At 37.2% G+C, this 14,017-nt stretch overlaps 1 protein-coding gene across 1 annotated transcript in view; it reads right to left on the minus strand.

The window, feature by feature from the left end:
* The window catches only part of ube2j1 (ubiquitin-conjugating enzyme E2, J1), a 61,460-nt gene extending 55,626 nt beyond the window's left edge, over nt 1-5,834 (minus strand). The window contains exon 1 of the mRNA XM_008287257.1: nt 5,508-5,834. Coding sequence (XP_008285479.1) covers nt 5,508-5,538 — 31 coding nt within the window. The 5' untranslated portion in view covers nt 5,539-5,834. The remainder of the gene's footprint in view (nt 1-5,507) is intronic.
* Nucleotides 5,835-14,017: the final 8,183 nt, after the last annotated feature.

Here is a 14,017-nt window from a genome sequence, read left to right on the forward strand (position 1 = left end):
TCTCTCTCTCTCATATGCATGCGTCAGAGGGTACATGTCCTCTTATACCCTGCCTGTCAATACTCTGCATTACCGAATTATAAAGTAACCTACATCCATCACACATCTAACATTTGTGCTGCCAAAAACGCACCCCAGACCAAGGCAATTCAATAACAAAACATTTTAGGGGAAGCATGACGACAGTTACAGAGTTTACTATCGATGTTTGGTGTAACCTGGGAGTGAATCGCGCAATGTGACTGAGGAAATTAATCTACAGCTAAAGTTATGCATAATTCGTGGTCATGTAATTCAAAACAGGTCTGCTTGTAGTGCATTTTGAGACACAAGAGAAAACCCGGCCTGAATAAAACTTTGCTGCACGAAGTTTCAAGGTTTATTTACTCATTACTTTAAGTTGTAAAAGAAAAATTTGCAAATCCGAATTTAGGTTTTTCACATCTTGCAAAATTCAATACATCACCCAACTCTACTGCAATACCCACCTTAACACTAATCAGGAATCCCAAGTAACTTTTAAAATTTGTTGCACTGGTGCACCTATTTTTTTCCATCATTAGGTGCACCAAAGTGTTGTGTTGTTATAAAAAGCATGAAGTGACACACTGTGATCTTTTGGAGGTGATCTGTATTTATTCTAACAATATGAATTATAACAAATAAAACATCATGCAATAAACTATCTAATCCAGCTCCTCTCACACAGGAGAGTGGTACCAAGTGGATGAGAATATGCATGAGCAGTGGGTGTGGAGCTAGTAGCAGGGGCTAGTGGTGCGTTTATTACTGACAGGTCAACAGTGCATTAATAATCACTGGAGGCCAATGGCCTTGTCCTCATAAATGTAACAATGTGCTGTGTTTACAACTAACATAGCACATGGGAGATGGAATAACGTTGTGTGACAGCCGGAAAATGCCAGATCACTGAAAGTTTGCAAATACAAGTGAGCACTATTACCAGAATGTAACAACACCAGTAAAGTTCTTAACAGCATGAACAAATATTCTAATTACTATTTTCTACAAAACATTACAAAGCTAAACAGTTCACCAAAGTGCAGTTTCTTGACCTTACAGAGCAGCCAACAACTATAGAAGCACCTGTGAGTCAAAGCGCATGGCACAGTCAGAAAACAGCCAACGCAAGCTCACATTACCCAGAACAGCAGAGAGGAGCACAGGAGTCAGCTGAAGCAACTCACAGTGCAGATGATTTCCAATCTGCTGTATAACACAAATAAAATAATGCTACACATACACACACAGAGCTGCTAAACATCAGGCGCACCAGCGCAACCAATGAAAATCTTTAATTGCACTATACGGTTTGGTGGCCGCAATCTCGAGGCCTGATGCTAACGGTACTCTGTTACATGGCATCAGCTCTGAGACAAATCAGTCTGTACAAGATAGTAATGATCATTCTGAACAATGTGTCATTTAAAGCATTATGTGTTGTGGGGTTTTAGTTCACCATGACAGCAGGTTGCTATCACCAAACACAAACTGAACAGAGTGCTGCAACATTTTTTTTTTCAATTAAATTTTCAATTACCATTGAATAAGCTGCTATAGCTGTACCAGACTGAGGTTGAATACAGCTCTATACGTATGCTGACTTGTGAGATAATGATGTGTCTCAGTCTTCACTTTTAGCAGACAAACTTTTTACTGCTCTTCAAAGCATTCTAAAGTGTAATTCTTTGAAGTTTGAAAATTATGTGCACAGACTTTCTCAGGCTAGTAGTCTCCACAACTCTCCTATTCCAAAATGACAAAATGTATGCATTTTAACAGACCATGAAGCTTTGATGTTCCCACTCCTATCTATGCTGTAAACAGAAATCCAAAAGATACAGGGTATACAGCACAATAAATACAACTAGGCATCAGACAGTCCGAAAAACCTATATCAGAATCTTATACCAGAACTGAGCTTGTTTAAAGGAAAGGAATTCTATAATATCTGCTGTGCTATCAATATTATGAGTTATCTAGTATGCTGTTGTTGCTTGCAGTAGTACCATCCCATACTTACACACATATTTAAACAGCATAGGATGATGGAAAATGCTGAAGAGGATGAAGAAGAAGATAAGGAAGTACATGTAATGTAGCTGTAGTCTATTAATATAGACTAGCAACTGACTTTTTACCCTCATAACCTCACCTAACTGGAACCCACCACACTGCTACCATAGAGTGAGACATACAAATACTATGCTTTCAAAGCATACGGAACTAAAACATTAATATAACTTTGTGACTACTTTCCCAAGTTACCTAAGGGGATGTACACAGCCATGAGTGCACCAAAAATAACAGAATGTTTTATGCTTTATTGCAAAAAGTTCATAGGTTTCATTGTGATTTTAATGAGACTTAATGAATAACTAACGCTGTATTATTTTTTGCCTATTTTTATGATCAGTGAAAAATTGGCCCATGGTGGCTTTACTCAAGTTTTAAAGATTCTGTTGGGGTGAGCTCTGAAACTCTGAATGTGAAAATAGAATAGACAAGTTCCAATCCAGTGGCTCTAAACAAATCATTTGTGCCTGTGGGTACTGAGCACCTGCATGTATGTGTGTGTGTGTCCTTGGAGCAGGAGTTGTGCACCAAGAGAGCAAACATTAAGCTTGCATGATATGCACTTGAGTACTTGGTGATACGTGGCATGAATTCATTGCATTTTGTTTCCAATAGCTTTCTTTTTTTTTTGTCATTTTCATGCGTGCCCAACACTTAAATTCTCAGTTTCAAACTGGTAACTGCTGCATATGGAAGATGCAGTTGTGAATGTGTGTAAATGCTATACTCCATTATAATAACATAAAACATAAACAGGGTAAATTAATCTGGATAGTCACACAATAGTAACATGCCATGTTTGTCTTCATGTTGCAATGCCTTTGACTGTGATAGTCGCACAGGCCTATAACACTGGAACACAACAGTGTATCTACATGTCAATAAATACAATGAAATGTGCATTTTTATTACCTTTACACGAGATGGCATCCACAAAAAAACAAACGCATATACTGTGCGTAAAAATCTTTACTATACCATGCACATGTGTCACACAGACTGACAGTGTAGTTCCAAAAAAACTGCTCTCTTAAAGCTGGACACTAACTAAAATGTCACTCACATGTGAGATGAGAAGCTAGGTTATTCAGCCCCCTGTCTGTTCACAAGGTTCTAACAAAATTATTACAGTAGTAGATCAGATTCTCTGATGCATCTGTTATTTTGCTCCATTTCTCAGCTGTTATTTCTATTCTGAGTTACTTGAGCAGTTAAAAATGGTGCCAGACAGTTTACTTTACTTCGCAGACTATTTTGCTGCTCTGTCAGATTTCCACTCTATAAAAACATTAATTATTAAAAGTGTGAATTACCAGTTGTACACTTTTACTTTTATAACTGCACACATCATTATTATACTGTTGGCCATAATGTAACTAAAGTTGCTGACCCATAAAAACACACAGTGATCAGAAACCTGAGAAGGGCGTTTACATGCCACATTATCCCAGTTGCTATTGTAGTGCTCCAGATAGCATTATCTAAGTTTCTTTCAAAGGACCTGAGATTAATCTGGACAAATATATAACCAGGACACTTCAAAAATTTGATCACAATGGGATACTAATGACCCAGACATGGCTTAATATCATGTTTGTATTCCTACAACTCATCCATTTGTACTGCTATTAGTTTATGGATTTTCTTTTCCATGATCAGTGTGACGATTTTTTTTTTTACGTAGTTTGCTCTGGTTATAATCTTAATTTTCAGATTGTATTGCACATTTTTTCTGCTAACAACAAATGCCATACAATTAATCAACATCAAGTCAAAATTACAATATGAACCAATGCAAATAACATTTCGCCAAAAGGTGCAATATAGGATATTCAACATCCAGCAAATCCAACTGAGGGTTTAAAGTGTCATGTCACTGGTCTTACAAATGTATGCAATCCTCTTTGTGTGGCAGTCTTGCTTTTGATATTGTCTCAAGTTTTATTGCTCCATCACATGGTACATAATGAATATTGAACTAAAGGTTGACTGCAAAAACAAAACTGTATCACAAATGGTATTGTAACATCTGGCAGACAATTGGCAAAAAGATATCTTCCCCAAATTCTTCAGCCCTACTTATGACCTTTATCATTTAGTAGTATTTGTTGTATAGAGTTTAACATAACAATATAGAGACACAGCTTTTTCTTTTATTACTTTGATTTCCATACAAAAAATATTCAAATTGTCACAGGCCTTTAGCAATTTGTCAAACAAAAACTCCAAACCAAGTCTCTGGTTGCACCTTCCTAAATTGATGGCTCTTTGCTTTTGTGTCATATATGAGAGTACACTGAATATCTTCAAGGTTTGGACTTTTGATCAAATATAACAAGAACTGTGCATAAAACACACTGGGCTTTCAGAAATTATTACACCGTTTTTAAAACTATTCACTGACATTTTACAATGTGATAATTATTTTAACAAATAATCAAGAGATTATGTATGTCTTCTTGAGTAGAAACAAGCCTTCGTGCTGTTGTGCCTAGCAATCTCCAGGCTCAGGTTGTCCTAAATAGAAAGTCTGTGCTTACTTTTATTTTGGATGTTTGTATTGTATTGTATAACAAACCAGCTTTTTGAATTAGTCTGCGAGGCTATCCTGTTATCTAAAAAGTTACATTTAAAAAGAGATACTTTTACTTTCACACACAACTTCCTTGCTAAATGACAATATAGTTAATTTAAAATGGCAACTTAAATATTTTACAGAAGTAAGAGCACAAAAATGCAACCAGACAGTCTCATTGCCATGTAGCATTCAATGAGTTACACAGTGCTAACAGCAAAAATTAAACTAATCCCTAAGTATCAGCATTCTCCTGTGAAATATATGGAGTTTTATTACTGCCTGTGACTCACTTGTTGCTGGGAAAATAACACATCTACAGCATTTGCCACTGAGTGCCTTTGCAGATTACTACAATTATCACGCGGCTTGCCTCAACTAGGTAATTTTCTCTCACCTTTTCTTCAGCTAACTGTCAACTTAAAAAAAAAACACAGACAAACCACAAGCAGATATACACTGTGTATACATTCCCTGACTGTAATGGCAGACGACACATGAAGACGTGTCCTTAACAAAGTGTTGCTCTTCCTGCCTATAAAGACAGCTGTGGTAATGCAATTTCTACAGAAAGTGAAGGACTACACATGATTTTGATCTTATCACTGAATAGCGGAGTTAGTATTTCTACAACTTGACGAAGCCAACGAACACTAAGAAAATGAGTCAGTGTACTTGTCAGTGTGGCACTTTCATTTTGACAAGAGGCTCTTCGCAATGTTTATATACTAATAAATGAATGTCAATAGTAAAATGGTGGGTTTCAGCTGTGTCGGTCGTGTTAGCATACTTGCAGGCGGCTGAAGTACGAGACACCATTTGAAAATGAGCTTACCCGGACTCTTGAGGTTGTATTTATTCTCCATGCTGACAGCCGTCGGGTGCACAATGGAAATGATGAAGTTCTGTTGAGTTTCTGTGGCTAACTAGTTAGCTAGCTAGCACCCCGGCTATCGTCACCTACTTAACGCTAGCTCAACTTAGCAGCCCGGCTAGCTCGCTTCGGTCCTCAAACGTGAGTAGGACAGCTCAAAAAGTGGGTCGTCCTCTTGTCCCGGTGCTTCTCTATGCAGCTGCGAGGGAAGATATTTTAATTAAGTCGCCACGGGAATACAGAGGAGTTGTTTCTCAAGTTATCCGCTGTTTCGGTTTTGAAACTGTTTGTCAGACGCTATCAGCGTGACGTCACGTGTGGAACGTAAACAGGAAGTGAGCGGCCACTGGCTGTCTTTCTTCTTCTGTGGAGATCTGCGGTGGCGCATGCTCATCAACAAAAACAAACTTTATTTCACAGCAGCATACCTGGGTCATGGTTAAAACGCCTATGGCGTGGAATCGAGTAGACTCGAATCTTTTCAGCAATTAAATATCTAAAATTGTCTAATAGCCCAAAGCCACTCATATTTGCTCTATTTTAAATGGTACCATACCTACCTCAGTAACCCTGCTTCTTATTGCACATATGGTAAATGCTGCTTTATTGCTCTTACTCTTATTTTTATTGTTCTAATTTATTTCTTTTTATTTCTTACACAGAAAGCTACGATTCACCGGAGTCAGATTTCTAGTTTGCTTGTACAAACTTGGCCAATAAAGTTGATTCTTATTCTGATTGTGATTGTAATTTAAACAGTACTGAATAGTTAATGCTGACATATAGATCTTGTCTCATCTTGAAAACCATTTACTACATGTGGTCGGAATTCTCCTCTTTGAAAACTGCAATCATCAGTCACAGTATAGCAGTCTGCCAGAGCTCATACATTCAGACAGAATACTCAAATTCCTAACAAGCCAATACTATGCATAGCAATAGTATACTGCTTCACCTTAGATAAAGCTGGCCCAAGCTTGTTTGTGCAATCTAAACATCACTATTTTATTTTTTATTTTTTGAATAAATAAGCACTACAAGCTGACAAAATAAATGTCAGCATTTTTTAAAAGAAAAATCACAGCATATTCAACTGCATGTACTGTCACCAATATGCTACTCAGAGGCAATCTTTGTATTTGGGGGGGTTTCACTAATAATTTTGCAAGGTTTTCACTTTTTAATATGTGTAAGTTAATTTGTTAGAGTGCTTAATGTTGTTAGTTCTCAATCTTAACATTTAAATTAGTCAGGTAAATTTGTATTATTGGTGATGTAATAGGGTGTTAACCTTGATTAAAATCTTCAAGTAAAATTGTATTAGTTTTATTTCTGTACTGGAAATCCCTTCAGCTCAAATGACTGTCGTTTCAAATGTGCTACACAAATAATGGTGACATGACATGACTTGATTTGAAGGTGACTTACATCATAAGAAACTCAACAGTTCTCACTTATTCACTTTTAAAGGAAAAAAATATATATATGAAAATGACCTGCACTATTTACAACCAAAACAACCTCCTAGTGGTGGCCTGGGCAAATAAATGTTCTCCAGAGCTAAAGTGATTTTGAGTAACCAGTTGTGTCTTTTTTGTGTTGTCTTCTATGTTTGTTTGTTTTTTTTTCTTTTAGCAAAAATGTAAATAATGTAAATGCTGTTTTTTGGGGGGTTTTTTTGTTTTGTTTTTTTTTTACAGTTTTGTACAACAGCGAACCAAAAATTTGGATGTTCTTGGTCGTTAAAATATGTTGCAATGATGGCATATTTCACAGTTTTCGGGCACTGGATACACTAAAAAATAAATAAATAAATCTTTAAGGTATCGTTGATTTAATGCTACTGTTATGCACCTTTATGGGGTGGCTGAGACACAAGAGGTCTGAAGACCTAAGAATTTAGCTTCAGGTTGGACAGAGGCTACTTAGCATCATCAGAGTTTGTACATCAGTGGTGCAAAATTCCATCAAAAATGTGACTATTCAAATTACATAGACAGAAGTTACATGGAGTTAAAGGCTGGGGCCACTGTGTAGTTTCCCACCTTACCCAGTTGGTAATGCAGCCTCAGTCCTGTTAAATTACAATCTGCGATTCAGTACGTCGTAAGAAAGTTGTGTCTCATCTTTTATGAACGTATCAGCTTGTTGTTGGATATGTTCACTTGCTTCAAAATCAGTCATCTATAAATTGTCCAGATATCACATTTAGAATATTTCAGCAGCTATGATCCTGCTTTCAGCTTTGTAATTTGAGGTAATTATTTGACTGCACTCTTATCTGATTCTTTTACTCGTAAAATAAATACAACAAAATTATGGGCAAATTACACGGTATCCATTGCATTTAGGTTACATGTTACATAGTTTTTCCTTTTATATATATACATCCCTACACTTACCTTGTACTGGGTCTGCGTTGATTATTCAGGATGTACAGCGGGTCCTCAAACACCATATTTTTGTGTATTCAAACCTTATTCCTGAGCTTCAAGGGAATCTGATACCCACCAGTGGATTGTTTTGGAGGTGCTGTCAGCTGAAGAGGTAAAAAATAAGATATTGCATGTTCCATCTTTTATTTAATGTTCCTGCATGTTATTTTTACTGAGTTAAAGTGCTGACAGTCGTTCTGCCTCATGCAACTCTGGCAGAGACTTGACATTTCTCAGGTTTGTTTTTAAGCTGCTCCACCATGAGACACTGCTGACACTTTCCTGCATTGCTGTCAATCCCACCGGAGGTAAAACACTCACACATGTTTTCTCTCTATTGATTCATATGTATGTAGTTAGACTTAACTGTTTCTCTCCTGCCTTTTTGCCACCAAATGCTGGAAAGGCAAAGATTTCAACATGACAAAAAATAGTGTCTGTCTCACAGTCTCATTTCCTTTTCTCCCCCTGAAGATGAATGTAGAAGTTATTCAAAGGCGCAAATGTCAAGCAAATGTCAGTTTCAGGGATGAAGCAATAGACAGAAATCTGTGACTCACACAGCAGGTTACTTTATGGAGATTTCAAAGAGATTTTACAAATCCTTCAACAGATTTATAGGGGTTAATAAGGGTTACTTTTTATTATTATTGTAAGACCTTGCTCCCATCTTTGTGTTTTTTTATTTATTTATTTATTTATGATTCACTTAATATTTTTACAGTCTTCTAAGAAAGTATTTCAACATTGTAATCTGAGGGGGAAAGCAAAAGTTTACTGTCCTTTGAAAAAAATATTTTGTAATACCAAGCAACAAAGATGACAGATGGAGAGAAACAACAAAAACAAAATAGCATAAATGTGCTAATTGTCATGACAATTCATTAACCTGTTGTTGAGATATTTTGAAAACTACAAATGTCAGATGATTACCAGATTTCACCCTCTGGGGAAGCATAAATATTGGTACAAAATACCAGGATATCAATTAAAGTGGAAAACTGATCTCTTGACAGAATAATGTCAAGCGCTGCGAGCGTGGCTAAAAACACGACACAAAATGAATATAGAAGTTATGTCCTGGATGTCAGACTGTAGCAAGGTGGGGAAAGAAGGTGGAAGGGACAAAAATAAGGGGTGAAGGTGTCAGCGCCCTAGACCTGGAAAAAAAAGCTGTGCTGGAGGAATTGGTTGGCTCATTATGTTTTCGTCATATTTGTATTTGGGCTCTAGTATTAAATTGGCAGATTGCCCTCAGGTCCTCAGGCCTCATGTCAGAACTGCTGTCAAAACCCCTAGAGAGAGCGTACTCATTAGGACTGGCAGATTTTTTTTTTTTTAAATAGATGTTTTTAAGCAGATAATTGTCACCCAGTCCTTGTTCAGAATTGATGAATGTGAAAGTGCCCGCTAATGATTGTCTGCAGAGATCCAGTCTTCCACATGTTTCCATCACTAATCCTGTAAAGATGAAACTTTGAGGATTATGTATCCATAAAGGGAAGGGGCTGACTGTTTCAGCACATTTACGTCCCACCAGTATTGCTGTCTTTGTTGCACATAAAGTGAGTCTTTCATATTAAAAAGCAAAGATTTTCTATTTGTGTAAGAAGATGACAGAAAAAGGTTGTATTCCTCTGGCACATATAATGGCCCACTTGCCCATTTTCTGTGACAACATTTTTATTGTGTTCAGTATTGCTGAAACAGCAAGACAGCATATAAACTGTTATACAACATAACTTAAGAAGATTCCTTGACTGCAAAACCCTCATTATCATTTCGGACCAACCGCTGTACAAAATGAATTTCAAACTTCCAAATTCCATTGCAAAGCAACAAAAGGGAAGCTTGACCACTGACTCATGTCGCACCGCATCAAGGGCAATCCAGTTATTCTGCATGTGTGCCCACGCACTTCAGCCCTTGCAGTCAATTGTTCTCGTCATATACAGATGCCAAGGGCATTAAAACACACTGCTGCAATGTCAAAACCCACAGGAGTCATGGGCACATCATTTAGACCACTGATCCCTGCCCTCTACCAGCATTTGTGTGTTTTTTTCTGCATGTTGTGCATCTATAGAGCACACTCGCATAGGAGTTGTGTGTTTCTGTGAGAAAGGCCTTACTAACCTTCTGCAGCTGTAACATAAATGAATTGTAATTGATTCCCTACCTGACGACACAGCTCAGGGTGGGCAGTTTTTCAACATAAAATACAAGCAATTTATTTCTTTTACACTCTAAAGAGGAGCTTTGAGCTGCCAGTACACTCCATCAGAGTTGCTTTTTAAAATCTAATTATTCAAATTTCTGAAGATGTACAACCATCTGAGAAGCACCTGCACACACTGTAAATTCAGCTTTCAGACAAAGGTTGAGAAATAAATCTGTTTTGACATTTTAAAAAAATCATAAAAGACAATGTGTATGTGTAGATTCTCAGTTATCTCAGTAATCCTAAGGCACGTCTCTTTTTGGTTCTTGAAGATGTTTCATCCAACAGGCTTTCACAGTTTGTACTTAAATGGTGGGGAGTCCTGGGTATTTAATTTCACCTCCAAATTACTTGTCTAATTGTCCAATGAGGAGCCAAAACTCATATGCCTCGAGGTGTGAGTGGTTGTAAAACTGCATGGGGAGGGATGACTCAAGGTGTAAATGTTGGTGGGAGGGATCTCAAGACAACAATATAAGTTTGTGTCTGAGAATGTTGCTGCATCCTGTTAAGTTACTACTAGACAAACATTGTTCCTATCAGAGCTCTCTTACATGAACAGACTGTCAGGACGTCAGAAAGCTGAGTCTTCAGGGCACGAGGCGTCATCACTGAAAGAAACCAAGAAACCATTCGATACCATCAAGATCTGTGCTGCTGGCAGAGATGTTACCCAGGGGAAGACTGGAGTGATGTATAACATCATTGTGACATCAAATGTGACACCTGTGGGGAACACACCACATCAGCAGAAACAGACAGAACAGACTGTGAATACCAAACCAAGCCCACTCTGGGCATCCACTAAGGTCAAAGGTCATCAGTCAGGAGAGAGATGACAACTGGAGAACAACATCTTTTAACAGAGAACTATCATTTCACCTATTATACAGCCGCCTGTTATTATGTGATAGTAATTTGGGCATGTGATGACACTTGTGCCGGCTGCAATGGCTAAAGAAGACTGACATAAATTGAAAGTTTGAGAAAAACTTATAGTGGACTTCATAAATTGAAAAAAGAAAGTGTGTGTTTCAAAATTCAGTCAATTCAAAAGCACAGTTTCAGTGATGTTTGCATTTCCTAGCACAAAATGGCAAAATACATCCTTACTAGGGTCGCGGTCGGGTGGAGCCTATCCCAGTCGATCACGAAGGGTAAATACATTCATTTCTCTAAAACAGCATACTATGACAATTAAAATATGCTATAGTATGAACTGGAACAACCTGTTGCTAAGAGAGAATTTGCTGTGGGCCTCTGAATGTAAACCCTGAACATGTCCCTATCAAGTCTTGCCATCCGACTTTCTGTACTTGTACTAATACTTTTAGCTTTCTCCTAGAAATTAAGATATGACAAGAACTGTGGATGAAAAATGGCAGCCAACACAATAACCTGAACATTAGCCTGCAGGGCCCTGTCTTAACCTGGTAGAGCCTTTTGTCAATTTGGGAAGTGTGCTGACAAGCATGCATATTCACACACATCCATACACATTACCCGAAGGACTTAACCCATCTGATTAGTGTTGTGAACAAAATAATTAGATGTTGAAGCGGAAGAGTAGAGGGAAAATGATTTGAAATGATTTGGCTCAGAGAGGATTATTCAACAGTTGGCAGCAGTCTGTTTAAATTTTCCATGTTTATGGCTATTGGATGAAAGCACAGCTGGTGCAGGTGAGAGTTAAGAAATGCATCATGTGGTGGGTATAGCACTGTAAGTATTATACATGCATTTATTTAGCTCAGATGTATCCACCATCCATGTTTGCTTTTTCAATAACTTATCTTTAAAGATGGATTTCTGTAGCTACAACAAACTCTGACTAATAATCACCCCATGAAGATGTTACAAGTTAACAAAAATTGTGTAAAAATTCAACCGTTGTACAACTGTAATGAACAGGGACACCATGTTTTGTCCCAGGCTGTACTACTCCTGTAAAGTTGAGCATTTTACCATGAGAATCTATGGGAATTGATTCACTTTTGGAGTGAGCCTCCTATTCAGGAACTGCAGTTTTTGGCACTTCCGTGTTGGCTCCATTTTTTAGCTCCAGAGGTTACTGCTTGGGTCTCTAACTGCGTTTTTCTGCCATTTGCTGCTGAGCGGATATAGTGTAGAGTGGGTTTATTGGAGCTTTTCACTGAAAACAGCTGCCTGATGCTGCTGGAAACAAGTTGATGAGCACACAGAGATTTAACTGAAACAGCAAATTTGCCATCGAAGCCAAAACAATGAGCTAAAAGAGACTAAAAGGTTCTACAGAACAGAAGAGTTGACAATAATTCTGTGTTCATACTGCCAGGTTCATACGATATGATATCAAGATGATAAGCCTGACCTGCAGACATACGACATGGGAAGTGAAATTGGGAATAACACTCGGGACCAATATGAAGAATTTCTGACTTTAATTGCTTAATCTGACACACTGACCTGTCCTGCAGTGTGAACCTGCATTACTAGAGTTACTGCTATTATTTCTTTTTAAAATGATTTATAGAGCTTGAATTTACAGCCCTTGATGTGTTTAGCTGATCAGTGCAGTGTATCATCCAACTTGTAAACACACCAAGCACTGTTTGGGGAAATATACTACACATTTGCTTTCTTGCTAAGAATGCGATGACAAGATGGATATTAAGCTTATGTCTGTGTGATGAAAAATACACTTCTGAAGCTCACTGACTAACATGTTTATATATGTATTGTTATTTATTATGCAATATATATATATATATATTTTTTTTTTAAACTGTAATTTTTCAAACTGTTAACATTTTTTCCCCTATTTTGTGAAATTACGAGAACAAGTAAAATTACAAAAATCCTGGTAAATTCCTTTCCATCTTTAGAAAACAACAATAACAAAACAAAAATAAAAAAATAATAACACTGTGAATTATATACATACAAAACAGCCCTACTTTGTACAGGTAATGATATGTGCTCTTGCATTTTTTTGACTGTGAAATTATATCATTTTACTATCATCAAAAGAACTGAAGTGATTGTTTTATTCACATATATTTGGTGTTATTTTAAAGAAAACTCCTATACTAGGGCCTAAAAAATGATCATGTTTGAGAAGCTTATTATTTACAGCACAATTACATTTAAACATTTAAATTAGTAATGTTAAAACAACTATTTGTGGTTTCAGGAGGAGTAATCTCATGGCATATGATGGTCAGGTGTTGTGGTTTTACTTCAGAGTGTTGTGTTTAGAGTGAGGTTGCCAGCTTTGATGCCACTGTGTCCATGCAGAGGCCTGAACCAAAAGCTGTGCTAACACCGTTTCTGTCTCTGCACACAAGAACTGAGCACATAGATTCATTGCTGGCTGCCAAGAAATACTTCCAGCATGCATTTCCTCCTAAAACAACACATTCTTATTTCAATACATCTGTGAGTAAGAAGGCCAATGAGTGTTAATTATTTGGATTTAGAGAAATGTCTGTACTTTAAACTGGAAGGAGCCACTCTAACTTCCTCCTTCTGCTTCTTTTACGTAAACACATCTTGTCTCCGGCTCTGTAAAGAACACGCACAAATAAGATTGGCATCAATCTTCTTACGTCACTTTCATAAAGAAGCGAACACACATATTTTGAAAATGCTGAACTTTCTGTTTGGAATTTCTTCAGACTGGGTTCTAAACACAGATGAATCAAAAAATATGAGCTCATCAAGGGCAGATTTATCATTCAAAGACTGAACATTTGTATTTTTTGACATTGAACTCGTTCATACTCATATTAGTCAAAGCATATTTTCTTTGTGTATTTCACACAAAAAAAAACCTC

This window comes from Stegastes partitus, unplaced genomic scaffold (genome assembly GCF_000690725.1).
Source record: "Stegastes partitus isolate 25-593 unplaced genomic scaffold, Stegastes_partitus-1.0.2 Scaffold492, whole genome shotgun sequence".
In the NCBI taxonomy this organism is placed as follows: domain Eukaryota; kingdom Metazoa; phylum Chordata; class Actinopteri; family Pomacentridae; genus Stegastes; species Stegastes partitus.